The sequence below is a fragment of the Myotis yumanensis genome, unplaced genomic scaffold (assembly GCF_028538775.1).
Source record: "Myotis yumanensis isolate MYYU_CA2020_CCGP unplaced genomic scaffold, mMyoYum1.0.hap1 SCAF_8, whole genome shotgun sequence".
Classification (NCBI taxonomy): domain Eukaryota; kingdom Metazoa; phylum Chordata; class Mammalia; order Chiroptera; family Vespertilionidae; genus Myotis; species Myotis yumanensis.
In genome coordinates this window covers 18,211,814-18,232,083 of record NW_027223759.1, presented here as the reverse complement: position 1 = coordinate 18,232,083, position 20,270 = coordinate 18,211,814, and the positions used below count along the sequence as shown (strand labels likewise).

The window sequence follows — 20,270 nt, the reverse complement described above, 5'->3', positions numbered from 1 at the left end:
CCCCGAGGGCTCCTGGGCTGCCAGAGGGATGTCTGACTGCCAGCTTAGGCCTGATACCCCGGGGAGTGGGCCTAAGTCAGCAGGTGGACATCCCCCGAGGGGTCCCAGACTGCAAGAGGGCACAGGCTGGGCTGAAGGACCCCCCCAAGTGCACAAATTTTTGTGCACCAGGACTCTAGTATACTATAGTTGCATATTTTCCTATAATTTACAGCTCTTTTATAGGCATTACCTTGAATATAAGCCAACTTGCGTTATTACTGGCAAGTAGGAACTCATAGTTCCAACAGGATAGCAAGCAAAGTCCAAGGAAAAGGGGAAGGGGAAAGGAAAAATAAAATTACAGGGAACTGTAGAGCCAACCACTATCAGCACAGACTGTTATTACCTTATCCAAATAATTTTGAGAATATTGCAGGGCTTGTCTTTGTTGACTTATTAATATGTCATGAGGGGAAAACATCACCTAACTGGAGATAAGGACTAAGGGGCGGGAGTGGCTTTACTTTAAGCAGGCTAAGGATCGCTCTGTCATTGTCCATAACTGGCTTCTAAGAGGACTCTGGCCATTGCCATTGATATTCCATCCCAACACATGGGGGGAAGAATGTAGAAATGGCATATATCATTCAACTAATATTCTATTGTAGAGAACGTACTGACATAACTACACAACTGAAAGAAAGGCTGAAAAGTACCATTTAAATAGGCAGCCAAGTGCCCCACTAACATGGAAGAAGGAGATTCTGGCAAACAGCTAATGATACCTGCCATAGCTTGGCCTTTTGCTCACCAAATATCTGTGCCATTCTTCCTTCCACTTGCAGGGTAGTCACTGACCCCTCCGTCCCCCCAAAAGGAGACAACACAGGTCCCACTCATTTGCTGCACGGATTTCACAGTCCTTGATCTCTGTTGACACACAATCTCCTCCAATGGGGTCAGAGGTGTCACTTGTGTTCTGGTGACCAAAAAAATAAAAGCCAGATCTTCTGCCTCCTCCACCATCACCAGCACAATGCAAAACAGGGAAGCAAAGACAGAATAACTGCAATACACACTCCAGTACAGAAAATAGAAAAATGGAAAACACATAATATAGAACTCTGGGCAGGATCACGAGGAACTTGGCCACAGCACTGAAAACATGCTTTGATTGGATCATGGCTCTCTCCCTAAGAGGAGATCCTTTGTCCATTGTTCTCTGTGGCCTCTAGGCTTATTCCACAGCTATGGCCACATCTGATGTGGGTGCTGTGGTTTGTGCTTCCACTGATTGTAAAACACTACGAGTCCACTTCTTTGGATGTGAGTTCAGGGCCCTGAGGATGGTTTTACCGTTTAAAGAGTCATGGGGATATTAGGCACAGATTCATGATTTCTTTGTCAATATAATTCTCTCAAAAATTGGGTAGGCTTCTGATACATTTGCTTACAGTCAATGCAGTGCAGCAGTAATCACAAATTACTGTTCAAAACAAAGTTTCTAAACCTGCTTCATTTTTCTCTCTCAACTTAATCTTGAGTCATCTGAAACAATACATTTGGATATAAGGGCAACAGATTTATCTTCCACTGTTGGAGGTCCAGAAGCTGTTGAATTTTACAAAACTCTATTTTTCCTTCCATCCTTACTACACAACCAACTTAGTTCTTCTCTCTGTAGTATCTTGTTAAGTGCAGTGGGGGCAGCTACACTCAGTAACTTCGGCTCTACTCCCTTCCTCTCAAGCTATAAAGCAGGCACATGGGCTGCCTTCCAAATATCATTATAATGCTGTAGAATAGCTACTCAGCTAAGTATCCAGCTACCTTGGAAGAAAAACAGCCAGAAGTAAACCAGAACACCCTACCTGATATTATAAATTTCAAATACAATGCATATTCTCTGCTTCAAAAGTGCTACATTTTAAAATTACTTGTAATCTCACTGAGGGCAGTAATGGAATATTAGAATTTTCTAATGTCTGTAATATAGCCAGACACTTGTAATTCATTTCATGAATACTTACTCATAATCTTATAATTTAGAGAAACCCAAATTATTTTTATAGTCTGCTGATATATTTTCTGATTTTCCTATCCTGTTTTCATCACTTTATAGAGTCATGTAGAACAAGACAACAATTAAATTATAGTTTGAATGTGGGTGGGACCAAGGAGAACATTTTGTTCTATGTATGTGTTGATTTATTCTTTTTTTTTATCATTCATGCAACAAAACTGCCATTTGCCAAGCACTCTCTACTTTAGGATACAAAAGTGTGTGTGTGTGTGTGTGTGTGTGTGTGTGTGTATGCAGAAATCAGTGATTACAAATTGGAACACATATAAATAAATTTCCATTTTATATAAATGATCATTAAGATCATCAAAGTGCTACTGTTAATTATTTGTAGAAAACTTGTGGAGTGCTGATCATCCAGTCTAAGGGTGACACAGATATTTTTCTTATTAGAATTTAGCAAAAGTGGCTCTTCATCTGGATTTTTTACATGAATTATAATTACCAGTTATCCAACTTTCTGGTAAGGAGCTAATGAGATGATCTTGGTAGATAATGCCCAATTCAGGAACAGTTGAAGGGCTAGGGCCAGGGGTTCTAAGGGTAGGGAAGAGTGTGAAAGAGAATAATATAGTTTAAACTTGCCCTACTTTGGTGAACAGCACAGTCTATCAATATAATTTGTCTTGTTAAGAACCATGTGGCATCAGGATTAGAGTATATGACCCAGAACAGAACAGAACAGCTTCTACTACCAAAATCTCACCAAGGCAAATAACCTCTCCCCTTAAGTCTGGCTCCATTAACCTATGAAATTTAAAAATCAGACACTAGTTTTAAATATATCTACACAGCATTGATCCATGTGTAATCAGAATACAGTTTAGTGCTTTGATATTAGCTGTGAAAGATATATCAATAGTCACTATATAAATAATCAATTACTCCATTATTTGTTAAAATTTGTCTAGTCCCTCAGCTTCAAAATTAATATAAGTTTTTTTGTCTTTGATGATGAAAATGAGCTCTTAACATTGATGGGAATTTTGAAATGTAAAGGATTTTTGGCATCAATCAGGAGAAATGTCCATGTATTATATCAATCTCTACTGAGTATCATTTGGAAGAAAGCATTTAGATATCAGGGTCATGGAGTAAAGCTGTCAAGTCAAAGTCTTTGATGTGATTCTAAAAAGGGATGAGTCTATTAGGAATCCATCTTTAACCATAGTTAAAGCACATTTGAAGATATATTTTAGAATGGGACATGACTTCTATTAGGCTCCTCATCTAAGTCAAAGGTGATAAATATTAAAATTAGATAATAGTATTAAATTTTCAGTTATATAAGACGACTAAGTCCTATAGATATATACTGTACAACATGGTACCTATAGTTAACAGTACTATATTGAATGTTTAAAAATTTGCTAAGAGACTAGATAAAGAGAGCAGGGATATATTTTTGAAGGTGATGGGTCTATTTATGGCATAAATTAGTGATGATTTCATGAGTGTATACTTAACTCCAAACTCATCAATTTGTCTACATTAAATATTTACAGCTTCTTGTATGTCAATCATACCTCAATGAAGTAGTTTTAAAAAATTCCAATAATCTATTATAGAAAATATTTATAAATCTGGTCACATAATTGGAAACATAAAGTTAGCATTTACATGATTGATTATTCAGATAACCAAATGGTACTCTTTTTAAAATTAAAACATACCTCACATTGTCACTATTTTAAGTCTAAAATTAATTATTCATAGCCATGTTTCCTCATATAGTATATTCCAACATTCCTAATCTATATCTTATAACACAGGTGGCTTATGCTATTTATCCATTAATGAATGCCCTGTACCTGTCCAGGTCTAGTCAGGATATAAAACTTGCACCCATCATTTTAACAGTAAGGATTTACTACATGGGATTGTTAACTATATAAAGTTGTTAACTAGGTAACTCAAAAGAGAAAAAGAAAACATTAAGGTATCCTGGAAAAAGCAACTGCAGAAAGGAGCTACTATCTGTAGGACTGAGTGAACCAAGGGAATAGGGTAGAATTACTGCAACTTAGAACCTTGGAAAGGGGTGCCTGCAGAGCTAAAACTCAGCCCTCTGCGTGGGGCCCCTACTTTTCTGCTGATATTGGTGTTCTACAACTCAGAGGAGGAGCCATGCAGAGCAGGAAACACAGACCTCTGGAAAGAGGGCACCTAGTTGCTGAGACTAATGTCTTTGATGATGGCATGATGCACCCGCTGGTGCAGGCGTTGGGAAAACTTCCAATTGGATTCAGCTGATGTGATGAGAAGGCCCTGCTGTTGCTGAGGTGAAGTGCTGCTCGACTGATGCTCCCAGGGAGCCCACAGAAAGGAGACAGGAAGAAGCTAGTCCCCTCTTCTTCCTCCGGCCTTGCTATCTTCTACAAGTATTGCTAAAGCCTAACAGCAAGTCAGCTGGGCAAAGCAAAAATGTGGTTTGCAAATTTCCAATACTCAGCATCACTAAAACCAATACAGAAGGGTGATAGTGGTGCTGATAAAGATTAGCATAAAACCTGGCACATGACATCAGGAGATAATCAATTTACCCACAGGAAAGAGCCCACACTTTCAATGAATCCTCCCAGAAAATCTGTTGACCTTTTGCAAGTACCTTACCTGACCTTCCTCTAAATATGTTACCCATGACTCAAGGAAGAATGGAGAAAGTTTGTTCAAGGTTTTACAAATGACCTCAAAGCAACAGTGTCCATCTTTAAATTAGTCAATTTTTCTCTTCAAAATAAACCACAGTGGCTCAGTGACAACTGTTCACCTAAATTTTTAGGAGTCCTTATGACATATTTAGAATCTGGACATTGTTCAATAATTAAAGTGATCAGGAACTTGACTAATCTATATATATAAAGAGCCAGGGTCCATAACATCAAAAACAACTGAATGGATGACCAGAAGTCAGTCCTGTAGTCAGTTCTGGGTCACCCCGGTGACCCCGCACTGACTGCCCCGCTGTGGGTGTGGCGACCCAGCACTGACTGCTGAGGGGGCTGTGAATCAGGCCCAGAGAGAAGCCTGGAGACAAAAGCAGCCTCTGTGGCTTCACCATCAGCCGCACCTCTCTTTCTCTCCGGGCCTCTCCAGCGGCTTTGGGGGCTGCTGATCAGCCCTGCCTCTCTGATTAGGCCCAGACAGAGATAGGCTCAGAGACACTGACTGGCATAGAAACTGAACAATCAGAACCAAATCTGGGTGAAGTGCGAAGAGCCAATGGCTGCCTAGGAGCGGAGCTTTTGAGGCTGACAGGCATAGAAACCGACCAATCAGAACCTAATCTGGGTGAACTGCAAGGCAGAACCTAAGGTGGGGGCTGAGAAGGGGTTTTAAGGGCAACAACTGTTTGGTGTAAGGTGTAAGAAAGTGGTTCAATTTTTTTAATGACCAGTTGGGCTGTATAGTGCATATGGCTGGCTATCAGTCCAGATATAGGGATTATGTGTTTTTGTTTGCCAAGAGCATTTCCTCCTGCTGAAAAAGCCTTTCCCCCACCCCATTTAAGCAATCCTATCCTATATAATCTATCTATACTAATAAAAGGGCAATATGCTAATTAGACTGGTTCGACCAGCAATCTTCCAGACATCCTACTTCCTTCTGGACAAAGCCATGGTGGTGGGGGCCAAGGCAGAGGCAGTTAGGGGTGATCAGGCCAACAGGGGAAGGCAGTTGGGGTGAGATCAGGCCAGCAGGGGAGGGAAGTTGAGGGGCAACCAGGCTGGCAGGGGAGAGCATTTAGGGACGAGATCAGGCCAGCAGGAGAGGTCAGTTTGGGCCAAGATCAGGCCAGCAGGCAGAGGGCTTAGGGGCCCTGTGGTATCTGGCCTAAACCAGCAGTTGGACATCCTCCAAGGGGTCCCCGATTGGAGAGGGTGCAGGCTGGGTGAGGGAAACCCCCCCCCCCCCCCCGCACAAATTTCATGCACCGGGCCACTAGTGATTTATAATTCTTTAGTTAACTGAGGCCATTATGATATTTGAGAGTAGCTCTTTATATCCAATTTGTATACCTAACAGAAAGTAATACTCATCCAAATATACACAAAGCACATGTATTTTGACACTGTAAACATAATAGATATGTCTGTCTTGAATTAAAAGCAAAATGAAAAGTTTCTATATTCATATGATATTATATAGGACTTTGCATACAATTAATTGTATTAGTTCTTATAATTTGTAAATAGCCAGAAGCATTTAATTTGGGAAAATAGTATATTAAAATTAAGCTAAAACATGTAATTATTTCTGTCATATTTATGTCTATTAAATTGTTAGTTTGATAATACAGAGATAATAATCCTGTGAAAAGGGAGAATTAACAACCTGTTTGAAATGAATATTTGTTTCTATCTTGCTTAAAACAAACAGCTTTCCAATGAAGCAATTCTAATGTAATAGATAGGCTTGATCTTGATACCTATATTTGGAAAGGACTCATTATATCCACAAAGACTAATGGAATTAGAAATGGATTTCACAAAACTTTTAAGTAGCTCTCTACAAATTTGTGAACTAACAGTTGTAAAAAAAATGCTTCACAGTGGTAGTATTGAGGGAAAACACACACACACACACACACACACACACACACACATGCACACACACACACACACAACATTACCGATGCATATTTATCAACGTAGAGGATGAATGATGTTTAAAGTACTTCTTACCTATTAACATCCCAGATTTTGCTGGTAGTATCCAATGAAGATGAAGCCACAAAGTCACCACAGGAATGCCATGTGCAGGACCATACTGCATGTTTGTGGCCTTCAAAGGTCAAAGTGCAATTGCCGCTAGTCATGTTCCATAATTTAACTGTAGTGTCACCACTTGATGTAGCCAACATGTTGCCACTATTTACAAAATGGAAAAAAAGGTAATTTGTTAAAAAAATCTAATCTATTTTTATGAATGTTTGTATTCTGTGAGTAACTTGTGTGTGTGTATATTTTAATTTTACTTATAATGGCATGTCTAAATGCCTAATTCTTAGTAAGTTTACACAATTAGATGCTTACTTATATTATTTAGTAATTCAAGTAGATAAAACTGGTGTCACACACTTTGTAGATTAATTCTTCTATAAGCTTCTAAATTAATTCAGTAGATCAGCATTTTTTTTAGTATGCATTAGGTTCAGGGCTATGTGTTAGGCTCTGTGGATGAGGTAGCCTCAGAATGATGAAAGTGTAGACACAGGCTAAGGATAATTTCAAAAACAATATACAAACCAGTAGGTCAGTATTGCTTATGCTTGCATTAATTAAATACTCCAGGAGTAGAGTTTGGATAATGAAACAACAAGTGAATCAGGAATGAGGGACATTTGAGCTAGATCTTGAGAGATGCAAGATTTGAAGTGTTGGGTAGTTAAGAATGAATCATTGAATTTCCCATTTAGATCATTAGTAAATGTGAAAATAAAAAAAATAAAAAGCTGTGACTTTCTTTTTTTAAAATATGCTTTTTATTATTGACAGTATTACAGATGTCTCCCATTTCCCCATACTTTACTCCCGCTCCACCCAACCCTTACCCCACCAAGTCTTTACTGCCTCAAAACTGTGACTTTCAAGTGGTGAACACAATCTAATTTAAGAAATAAGTGGTTGTCAGTAGTTTTGTTTTTGTTTTTTGGTAAAATATCGACTGCAAGAAGATTTCTATTCCATCATCATCTCCACATTGCCCTGCATTGCATTATATTTCTATATGTTCTCTCTTTTTTTTTTTCATTGTTGTTACTATTATCACTACTCTACTTGCTTTATAAATATATCAGCTTGACCCAGCATTACCTTTTCTACATGTATAAGTTTACTTTTCTACATGTATAAGTTTTCTACGTGTATAAGTTTACTTTTACAGTTTATATTTAAAACCAGAATAATTTTGACAGTGAAAGTGTTTACATGAGAACAACAGGAGTAAACTAACACAGTCTTGGTCAAACTAGGACAGATGGTTGTCATACATAAAATGTTGTGCATTTGCCATCAGTGACCTGAGGTCAACTTTTAGTGGATATCGTAGAAATACTACTGCTTAATGAACTTCTTAAGCTGAAAGGAAATTCAGAGGCCATTAATTTCAATTTATTATTTTATAAGTAATTTATTTTTAAGGCTCAGAGACATGAAGTTACTTGCTCAAGAAAATAACTGGTTAGTATCTGAGCTAGACTAGACACTCTGATTTTTTCTTTTTTCTTTTTTAAATTTAAAGAGTCCTCTCTTTATTGTTTAATGTATTACATAAGTCCCCTTTTTCCCCCAGTAATCTCTCCCTGGTCACTCCCAACCCCCAGCATATGCCCTCACACACCCTCCCCCCTGTCCATTGGTTATGCTAATATTCATGCATACAAGTCTTTTGGTTGATCACTTACTCCCTCACCCTTATGTTCTCTTAATAATATCTCTGTCAATCTATCATAATAAAAGCATAATATGCAAATCAAATGAACAGCCAAAAAAATGGAATGACCCACTGGACTACCACGCTATGACATCCACTGGCACCAGGCCAGCCAAGGTGAGTGCGATGTGATTGGTCAGGGGCCGGGCCATCACTCCATGATCACCCTGCAGAGGGAGGCCCAGGACACTGGCTGGTGGGGCGATCAATTGGGGGTCTCCATGATCACCCCAAAGAGGACGGCGCTGTGGCAAGTGGGTGGGGTCTCCTTCTGCAGGGCAATTGATCATGGGGCTCCTGGACTGTGAGAGGGCGCAGGCCAGGCTAAGGGACCCCCACCCCCAGTGCATGAATTTTGTGCAACAGGCCTCTAGTGAATATAATAAAATGCTTATTTTTTCTCCTTCCTTGTGCTTTTTTGTTGTTGTTGTTGTTAATCCTCAACTGAGGATATTTTTCCATTAAATGTTTAGAGAGAGTGGAAGAGGGAGGGAAAGACAGAGAGAAACATCAATGTGAGAGAAACACATTGATTGGTTGCCTCCTGCATACATCCCAATCAGTGCCTGGACCTGGAAGAGCCTTAACGGAATCAAACCCAGAACTCTTTGGTCCACAGGCTGATGCTCTATCCACTGAGCCAAACCATCTAGGGCTCCTTTCTTGTGTTTTTAATGACGAATTTTGTTTCCTCTCCCTGTTTCTACAGTATCAAGCATTATGACTGACCAATTGAAGTGTTAAGTAAATGTTTCCAGAATAAATATTTGAGAGAATATATCAATGAACTTATGCTGACAGTGAAGAAAATACGCCTGCTATTGCTAAGAGACAAAATGGCAACATCAAGACAAGTGTTTTGCTTGCTCGCTTTTTTGGAGGAGAGGATAAGGGGTGCTATTTTTATGCTTAATTTAATTTTTATTTATAGAAGAGAAACAACCATTGGAGAGGGAGAGCTTAATAAAGCTGCTGCAGGAAAAGTTGAATTATAGTGAAGAAGTTCTTATCTATATATATAAAGAGCATCCACAACGACTGAAGGCTCGACCGAACACTGGAAGTCAGTGCTGGGTCACACCCAGCAGCACTGACTGCTGAGGGGACTGCGGATCTGTCCCAGAGAGAGGCCTAGCGAAAGAGGCAGGGTCTGATCTGCAGCCTCATGGCAATCAGTGCTGGGTCGCTGCGCTGTCTCTCTCTTTGGGCGCAGTGACCCAGCACTGATTGCCAAGGGGGCTGTGGATTAGGCCCAGAGAGAGGCCCAAAGAGAGAGAGACAGGGTCTGATCCGCAGCCCCCATGGCAGCTGTTGATCAGCCGTTGCCTCTCTCTTTCATTCTGGGCTTCGCTAGAAGCCCGAACCTCTGTTTCTCTCGGGGCCTCTGAGGGGGCTGCTAATCAGCCTGCCTCTCTGATCAGGCCCAGAGATAGGCCCGGAGATGCTGTTTGGCATAGAAACCAACCAATCAGAAACTAATGACCAATCAGAAACTGGGTGAACTGCAAGGCAGAAGCTAAGGTGGGGGCTGAGGAGGGGTTTTAAGGGCAACAGCTGTTTGGTGTAAGGTGTAAGAAAGTGGTTCAATTTTTTCATGACCAGTTTGGTAGTATAGTGCATATGGCTGGCTATCAGTCCAGATATAGGGGTTATGTGTTTTTGTCTGCCAAGAGCATCTCCTCCTGCTGAAAAAGGCTCCCCAGCCCCCATTTAAGCAATCCTATCCTCTATAATCTATCTATACTAATAAAAGGGTAATAAGCTAATTAGACCGGGTTGACTGGCCATCTTCCAAACGTTCGACTTCCTTCCAGACAAAGCCATGTTGGTGGGAGGCCAAGGCAGAGGCTGTTAGGCATGTTCGGGCCAGCAGGGGATGGCAGTTAGAGGTGAGATCAGGCTGTTGGGGAGGGCCGTTGGGGGTGAGATCAGGCCAGCAGGGGAGGGCAATTAGGGGTGATCAGGCAGGCAGGCAGAGAGGTTAGGGTGATCAGGCAGGCAGGCAGAGGGGTTAGGGGCAATCAGGCAGGCAGGCAGGTGAGCCGTTACGAGCCAGTGGTCCTAGATTATGAGAAGGATGTCTGAATGCCTTTAGGATCGTGCTTAAACTGGCAGTTGCACATCCCCCAATGGGTCCCTGATTGCAGAAGGTGCAGGCTGGGCTGAGGGAACCCCCCCCCGCCCCCCGTACACAAATTTTGTGCACTGGGCCACTAGTTAAAGTTATAAAAAAGTATATCTATTTTATTTTTCAAATTAGCAGAGTTGAAAAAATTGTTATATTTCAGGCAGTCCTTTACTAATAGATAGAAATTAAAACCTGCCTTTTGCTTTATAACTGTTATTTGTACATAGAGGGTGGGGCAAAAGTAGGTTTACAGTTATTTGTATGAAAAAAAAATGCAATCATAAATAATAATACAAGATCAAGGTGTCAGAAAAGGAAAATTTGGTTAGTAGTAAGGGCTATCTTCCGAGCTTGCAGGTATCTGTATTCTTTCTTATCCTCATGTGGCAGAAAGGAAGCTGTGGTGTCTCTTTTTGTTTTTATAGGGGCATGAATCTCATCATGGAGCTCCATCCTGATGACTTCATCTAAATGTAATTATCTCTCAAAGATTTCACCTCCTTATGCCATCACATAGGGGTTATGGCTTCAACATTTGCATTTGGTGGGGCGGGGCATAGACATTCAGGTCATAGCAGTGCATAAGGTAAGAAATAGGGATGATTAAATAAAAAATACATTTTCCTAATCAAAATATAAAAACAGAGTGGCATAAAAGGCTAGATGCAACACTCAGAGAATTAGAGGTTGATAATTTGTGGAAAATAGAAAATTTAAGAAAAGGGCACATAAAAAATTTTTCACCAAATAACTAGTGACTACACATTTTCTCGAGCATATGTGGACCATTTATAAAATCAGACAATATAAGCCATAAAGCAAATCTTAAAAAATTTAACATAATTGTTATAAAAATTCTATTTTCTCATCATGATTCCATTGGCATAAATAAATAACATAATTATATATTTTTAAAATTTATACATCTGTTAATTTTTAAACACAGTTTTAAATAAGCTACGTATCAAAAAAATATTACTGAATATTTGCAAATAATTAGAACTGAATGAAAACAACTTATCAAAACTATGAAATAAAATCCAAATAGTATTTTGAAGGCAAATTAGTTTTTTAACCTCTCTATAATGAAAAAAAAAAATACAGCCTCAATATTTCTCTGCTAAACATGGGACTCTAAGTTTAGAATATATACATATTGAAATAATACAATGGGAGATCAATAAAGACCAAACTGGTTCTTTGAAGAAACTTATAAAATAAATAAATCTCTGTAAGGCTGGAAAAAAAAAAAAACGGTCCCTCAAATGGCAATCTATTAAGCGAGATATTAATGTGATTTTACAAAAGTGTAGTGTTATTCTCTTTATATTTTTTTGTTTGAGAATTATATTCATTTTTATAAAAAATGTTATTTCTATTAACATGATTTTTGCAGCTTATGAACAACCTACAAATAAATCATGTCAAAGTTGTTAGGGTCAAGCAATTTATACTTTGCAAACAGTAAGCAATATGTATCATTATATTTAGAAATACTTCATATATACTGTAATTGCTTTATTTCACATTTTGCAAATCATTGATATTTTTTGAAAATGACTTCAGTTTTGAGAACTAAATACATTATGGGTTCCAGATGGACTCCACTCACTTGTTTTTAAAGAAATATGCTAGTGTCTCATGAGAGAGTATAGAGTGGAGACTGAAAACCTCCAGGGTCAGGGAACAGCAAGGGGAAAGCATAGCAGCAAGAGAACTTGTTTGCCCTATCATTCTCCTGTTAGGCAGCCCACGTTAGCTCAGACAGACCATTTATTACTTACATATAACATCTCTGAATTCCATTGTCCTTATTTGAAAATAGGGATAAGTTCTGCTTAATATAACTTATAGTGATGTTTTAAAGGTCAAATAAGAGAATTATTTAATTCTAGGTACTGCTCAGATTTAAGATTATTTTTTTTAAATATTATCTTTTGATCTCTAGTTTAATTTTTTTCTATTTTTATTTTGTAATTTGTTTTTTATTGATTTCAGAGAGGAATGAAGAAGAGTGAGAGAGATAGAAACATCAATGATGAGAATCAATGATTGGCTGCTTCCTGCACACCCCCTACTGGGGATTGAGCCCCCAACCTGGGCATATGCCTTGACTGGAATCAAACCAGGATCGTTCAGTACACAGGTCAACACTCTATCCACAGAGCCAAACCGGCTAGGGCTCTAGTTCAGTTTTAATATGGAGTTGATTATATCCATATTTTCATAAATAGTGGAATAGAATCATTACTCCCATTAGATTGTAGTCTCCTCTCTCTGTGCCTATTTACTCAATAGGAATATTTGAATTTATAATGAACTATCAATCACAATGTTCTCACTGAATTTCGTCAGTAACTTCCTAACTGCTTCTACCCTGGTCCTTCCACAATCTTTATTTTTCAAATACAGAACCTTAAAAGATCTTGTTCATGCTGCTCCTCTGCTCAAAACCCTCCAGTGGTTTCTCAGCTCCCAGAGTAAAAACTAAAATCCTTATGATGAAAAAAGGCCCTACATGATCTTCCCTACTACCTATCTCATTACCATTCTCTCCACACCACCCCACCCCCAGCCTCTCCACTCTTGCTTCAGCAGCCTTTGCACTTGCTGTTCTTTCTTCCAGGAATGTTCTTTACTAGAAAAGTAATGGTATGTTCTCTTCCTTTTTTTGATACTTTACGGAAAGACACATCAGGTTGGCCTACCTTTTAAAATGCATTTTCTAGTATAGGCTTGTACTTAATTTTGAACCCAATTATTTTGAGATCTATGCTTTGTATAAACACAGCTATTCTCAGATTTTGGTAAATGATTCTCAAGTCTAAGTTTCAGTGTAACACTTGTCTTTTTCACTTAGCTAATAAATCTGTCCAAGCTCAATTGTAAAGTGTAAGACATGCCATTCTTCCAGAAGAAAGCCACCCCAAACTATGCTGCTGCTTCTCTGCCTTCTTCCAACCCCTGACCTGACTCAGAAAAAATATTGAATTTTAGAATTTTTCAATGTATACTACTCTGCCTTTCAGGTGTGTATGGTAACCAAAATATACAGGTGTGATTCAAAGTTCAAGTCTTATGAGAATTGATTTGACAAAATATTCAAGGTCAATAGAGGCAGGATACATATTTCATGTCTTGTAGCCAATGACTAAATATAGAATGGATTACTTTCTTAGCAGCTTCTTCTTGGAAACTAAGAGTTGTTGTAGAAAGCTTAAACAAGACCAAAAAAGTATAGTGAAGAGAACTACTTTATACAGACTTGTGAAAGTTCTAAGTGAACTTGGAACAATATTAGTAAAAAAAAGAGTACCATTCTAGTGACGGAGATCTGGGAAAGGGTATGTATGTGTGGGGGGCCCAGGGTATATTAAAAATCTCTGTACACCTACCTCAATATTGTAAACTTAAATCTCCATACCCCTATCTCAATATTGAAAACTTAAATCTCTGTACACCTATCTCAATATTATAAACTTAACTTAAAACTGCTGTAAAAGAATAAGCATTGGAAAAAAAACAATAAGCACTGGTAAATTAGAAGAAATATAAATATTAACCAACTTATAGGTGAGAAGAATGACTTTCTGAACTATATGTTCACAGAAAAAAAATCGCCTCAATCTTCCCCCAAAGTATTATTACTACAAACACCAAAGTTCAATATGCTAAAAGTTAAACAAAGGAAAAAATAGACAAGTAAAACAAAATATTAAACTTCAGAAAAAGAAACATTTGAATTATATATGGTTAATTCAAATTGAAAATAATTCCACATGAAAAATGATTAAACAGGTAATTAACAAAGGAGAAAATGTAACTTGTCTACACACAAAATAACGGTCAAGGAAATAATTAAAGAAATATAAATAAAACAATCTTTTCTGTCTGCCAAAGTAACAAATAAGTCTCATTTTAAATTATTATTCTTGATTAAACTGTTGCATATTTTGCGAAGATATTGAAAGTTGGAAAGAGAACAATGGAAATGCTTCCAATTTCATTACTATTGAGATTTCTGTTTTATAATAGACTATTTTCTAATAACTAATCGTAGCTTCAGCATATTTACTCATTTCCTTGTGCAAATAAATAATCGAGGTCATTGAGAAATATAATATGATTACTGAAAGAAGAAAATCATTTACTAATTTGATCTTTATATTTAATGTGGTAGTTTCTCCTTTAAATTTACATTTCTGGGCCTGGCCAGGTGCTCAGTTGGTTGGAGCATCATCCCATACACTAAAAGTTTAGTGGGTTTGATTCCCATTCAGGGCCCACACCTATGCTGTGGGTTTGCTCAACAATCAGGGTGCCTACAGGAGGCACCCCACGCATGTTCCTCTCTCACATCAATGTTTCTCTCTCTCCCTTTCTCTCTCTTTAAAATAATTTTAAACACACACACACATATCCTCAGGTAAAGATAAAATAAAAATTCACATTTCTGTATTCAGGGTTTCCCTATGAATATTTAACAATGCCATTGAAGTCATTAGCTTAGAGATTTTCTAAAAAGTGTCCCTCTCACTACACTTGCCAATATTTATAAGGCTTAAAACTGCTTAAGTGGCTTGAAGCATGTTAATTTATGGCTGATGTTGGTCTGCTGAACTTGAACTCAAATTACACTACTTTCAGGAAGATAATTACAAAGAAAATTACTTAATGATCTCACAGCATATTACAATAATTTCATCTGCATATACTACCTATCACACTATAACATGACTCCATGACAAATTCCTTTTTCAAATAATAGTGTAGGGAGTTTTAATGCTTTTATATTCAGATGATATGAAATACTTTATAAGCATGAAATTTTATCTTTGGGTACAAAGTCTAGATATTTCACAGATTAGAAGTTTGCCATGAAAGGGTTTCTATATCATTATTTTTCTCAAACTTTCAGGATTGGGGAGTACTTCACCTAAGTAGATGTTAAATGTTCCCCCAAAAAGTTATGTTTTATGAGACAACATTTATTCACAGCACTACTCTTCCTCACCCTGAAAGATACTTAGTGGGAAAAATATCTATTTCACTGCTCAAGGAAATAACATAACCATAAATACAAGTTTTCCTTGGTAGTTTAATATAATAACTACACACCTGAATAATTCTTCTGAGGTTTCTTCAGAGTGATAAAATGCAGAGTAAATAGTTTACCTGGGAGATTAGGTATCTTTTATAATGATATGTTCTATACAGAGGTTTTTTAAGTTGTTGCTATATACATAAAGTTAAAATGTTTCATTTATTTTTAGAGGTAATTTTAATTTATATTTTGGCAGCAAATGGTTTATCTTTGCACAGTTCAATGTCTTGACATTGTAATTAAACTGAAAAATTGTTCAAGAATTGGAAACATAGCTTGGAAAAATTATAATGAAAATTACAGTTAAGGTATGGTCTTCTTTAAACACCTTACTAGTTCTTTGTAAATATTTTATGGTGCTTTAATTTTAGTAAAGAATTAATGTTAAAGCAGAAATATAGTATATTTAATCATAGGTCATTCATATAAATAGTATTTTAATAAAATGAAGTGGTTTCAATTTTGTTCTGTACATTCAAGAATATATTTTCCTTTTGTAAGAGTTAGGGAAGAAAATATTTTCCTCCAAATCTGATTTCATAATCTTAACTAGCTAGCCTCTCACCAGAATCATCAGGAATGAATTGGCTATAGTCTCAGCAATTCTCTCTCTTGCCTGACTCTCAACCATGGCCTTTCTTTAAATATAATTTATTTAATTTTTAGATATTATAGTTTATTTGAATCCATCTTAAAATTTTTGCCTGAAAGAAACTATTTCCCTAATATAAAATTCAGTGCAAAACTTCTCTTTGCATAATTTAGCAAAAAAGCTAATAATAATTTATATATACATAGATGCATTCATATATTCATTATTTAATTTATATTTATTGTGAATATGTTTTAAATAAGAACTATGAGTAAAAAATTATAAAATATATACTATGCATAATATAAAATAGGCATCAAATATTTATATGTCTAAAAACTAAGATTAAGACAATTCTCTTGCACAGTCAGTCATCAAAGAATAGCCTCAGTTGAGTGAAACTTTAGAACTATTTTAAATCTAATTTAATTTTTCTATTGTGCCAATCACTTAACAGCTCTCAAAAGCATACATAAATGGCCAAATTGAGGATAGTCCTAAGTATCTGAAAACTCTATCATGTAACTGAAGACCAAATCAATAGTATACTAGTAAATATAATACCTAAGACAACAGAAAATATATTTCCATTAATATCACAGAAATAAATACCTAATTGCAATACTAAAATGTAAATAACTGGCTTGAAGACATCTAAATACATGGAGAAGAGTTTGTTCAAAAACAGCATTCTCAACAGGAGCTTTGACAGAAAATAAAAGTGTTCTTAAACAACTGCCATGAAAAATAAAAGTCATAGGTTATCCTGAGTTTACCTAGTGGAAGATGTTGTGGACAGATACACAAAATGGTAGGACTTGGGGAAGCACAAGATGTTCTTCTCAAAGAAGTTTGCCTTTCCCACAGCTTAACTGACTGGAGAATCCCCATATTTTACTCATGGTTCAGAGACATACACCTCAAGATAAGTCAAAGAACCTTTCTTCCAGCTTGGTATCAATTGATCAGAAAATTTATGTAAGACAGAAAAATGGATGCTTAAAAAGTTAAATATTAAAATTGGATAGTTAACTTAAAGGTTTAAAGATTTTAAGTTCAGGCACATGCTAACTCTCACAAGCATGGATTTGTGGTGTCTACTGAAAAGGAAAATATGTAAAGTGAGAGAGAGTCTGATAGGCTTCTCAACAGCTTCTCAGTGAAGCATCCCTTTGTTAGACTTTGGGCGGGGAAGACATTATGGTGGACCAAAGATAGAAAAGGCAGAAAAGGATTATTCATTCTAAACAAATTCACAAGACAATGGCAATTCTTAGTAAGAAACATAGCTGGTAGTTCGCTAGTGGAATACTCAAATCCTTACCTTTGCTTACCGAACCTTAAGAGTCTGAAATGGAAACCAATGTATGGTTAAAATATCATTCGTTGATCATGAAATTACACAAAAAGTGTTAGGTTGTTTTAATATATAACATGTGGAAGCAATCATCCTTATTATATACAGCTTCCAGACAATTCTTACATTTGTTCCCACTATTTCCATGAAAAAGACTTTTTTCTCTGCTCACATACACTTTTTCCAGACAAGTTACAATAAACTTGATATAATTGTTTTATTCATACTGTCTTACATTAATCACTTTATAGAAAAACCTTTCCTAAGTCTCCATCAGCACATTCAAACTAATTGATTTATTTAAGTTAAAATCCCTAAGATTTAGTCCAAAAGGATTAGTTTTAGCCCAGTTGGTGGTGTTTTTCTTTAACAAGATAATTCTGTTTATATATTAAGAGTGGAAATTCTCAAGTATGGGATGTATTGCAATAAGAGATTTTTAAGCCTTACATAATATCTGAATATTAAAAGAAATATTTATATGTGCCTTTAAATAGTCATGCTGGTCCTTCAAAGTACAGAGTTCATCAGAGGGTATCAATTCAATTTACTGTGTTAGCCATCAAAAGTGCAATATAAATAGGATACCAGCTTTCCTTTCTCTCAAGAATATCACAATATAGAGAAAAAAACTAACAATATGCTAAAGTATTATAGTCTGTCACTTGAGAATATTGGCTTCCATTTGGGGATTTCAGATTCTTAGTCCATGATGATAGTAATAGATCTGATTTATCTCTGAAAAAATATACATATGTTATGAAAGGTCTTGAATATCATAAATATCATGGTTATAGAGTGGTTGCACTGGAACATAATGTGATAAAATGTGTTTTGAGAATGACAACTCAGTCAGTTCTGAACATGGACTTGAGAGAGGCAGGCAGAAAAGTAAGGCAGTTTAAGCCATAATCCATCAATGAGATCACAAAGTTTTAAAATATCAAGTAGAGCCTTAGCATGATGCCAAATATTTTTCAGTGCCACACACTGTTGAGAATACAGAAATAAACACTACTGTTCCCAGAGTTCTCAATCCAGAATTCTCAATCCAGTCAAGAGAACAGTTATTCTCAAAAAAAAACAATCTTTTCTGTGATGAATGCTGGTAAGAAGATGGTAGGTGTAAAAGTACATCTGGGAAATTTTCCTAGTCTTGAAGAATCAGGGAAAGATGCTTTTAAAAGTGCCTCAGAGAGAAGGTAGGGAAGGGTGGGGGTAAGGGGAAGAGATTAACCAAGACAGTTGTATGCATGCATATAAGCATAACCAATGGACGCAGACAACAGAGGGTGAGGGTGAGGGCAGGATTCAATGGGGGGATAACCACACATTTGTAATACCTTAATCAATAAAAATAAATAAATAAAGTGCCTCTGAAAGCTCAGTGCTATAGACTGAATGTTTGTGTCTCCTCCTAACCCCTCCACAAATTCATGTGTTGAAATCATAATCCCTAAAGTGAATGGACGTATTTGAGATGAGGCCTTTGGAAGGTAACCAGTACATGAAGGTGGAGCCCCCTTGATGAGCTTAGTGCTTTTAAAAAGGAGGACACTGAAAACATTCCTGCTTCTCTGCTCTCTGCCATGAGGATACAATGAAAAAACAGCCACCTGCAAACCACCTCACCACACACCCCATCTATCAGTTCCATAACCTGGGACTTCCAAGCCTCTAGAACAGTAAGAAATATGGGTTTGTTGTTTGAGCTACCTAATCTAGGATAATTGGTTATATAATAACCAAATTGACTAAAACACTTCGCCCTGGAGACACATCAAGAGTTAATTATATAAAGGAGAAGGGCAGGGGAGAGTTTGAAGAATATTCTAAGCAGAAAGACCCTGAGGTAAAGGCCCTGAGGAGCTAGATAAATATCATAACCAGTTTTCTGGAATTTTCTATGATATCCAAACATCTCTAATAAGCAAAATAATTGAAAAGACAGTTGAGAAGAGCAAAATTTAGCAGAATTATCTTGCTAAGCATGTTTTCTTTTCTGTACAAATTATGAAGTTGTTGGAATTTATGAAGTTGTTGGAATAAAAATAATTTGTATAAATGAGTTTATTTATTTCTTTGAAGTCTGTTAACAAGTTGAGTGACACATGGCCTCACATCAGAGCATGAACTCCAATATTGAAATTATGGAAAAACAGAAATTAGTTCTGAGGCATATGGCATTCTGACAAGAAATGAGGCCAGCCAATAACAAAGATCAGGTAGTAAGGGAAAGGGCTATTTAGCATAGGAAGTGGAAGGGTAACAGAAAAAAGTAAATATTTTAATCAAATCTAATACTTTGTTATTGATTTATCTCTGCCAGACATACCTTGCAGAATGTTTATGATGCATTTGACCTTGGGATATTTGGCCAAAGCTATTGGATGCATCAAGGTAAAAGCTCAGACAAAATAAGTTTGTAAAGTTAAGCAATAGCCAAGAGAAGGATTCAACTGCATGACAATTGTGGGTTTCATCTTTTCCAGTTTTTTCTTGTTTGTTGCAAAGTCAATACTAGTCAGACTTTTTGTCCTTTTATGTGTTAGTCAATTAGTTATCCTTGAAACTTCAAATTACCAAAGC

General features: G+C 36.8%; 1 protein-coding gene across 1 annotated transcript in view; it reads right to left on the bottom strand.

Moving 5' to 3' along the window:
• The window catches only part of SPAG16 (sperm associated antigen 16), a 612,125-nt gene that overhangs the window by 300,851 nt on the left and 291,004 nt on the right, over nt 1–20,270 (bottom strand). The window contains exon 12 of the mRNA XM_070423299.1: nt 6,751–6,936. Within this exon, the coding sequence (XP_070279400.1) occupies nt 6,751–6,936 (186 nt within the window). The remainder of the gene's footprint in view (nt 1–6,750; nt 6,937–20,270) is intronic.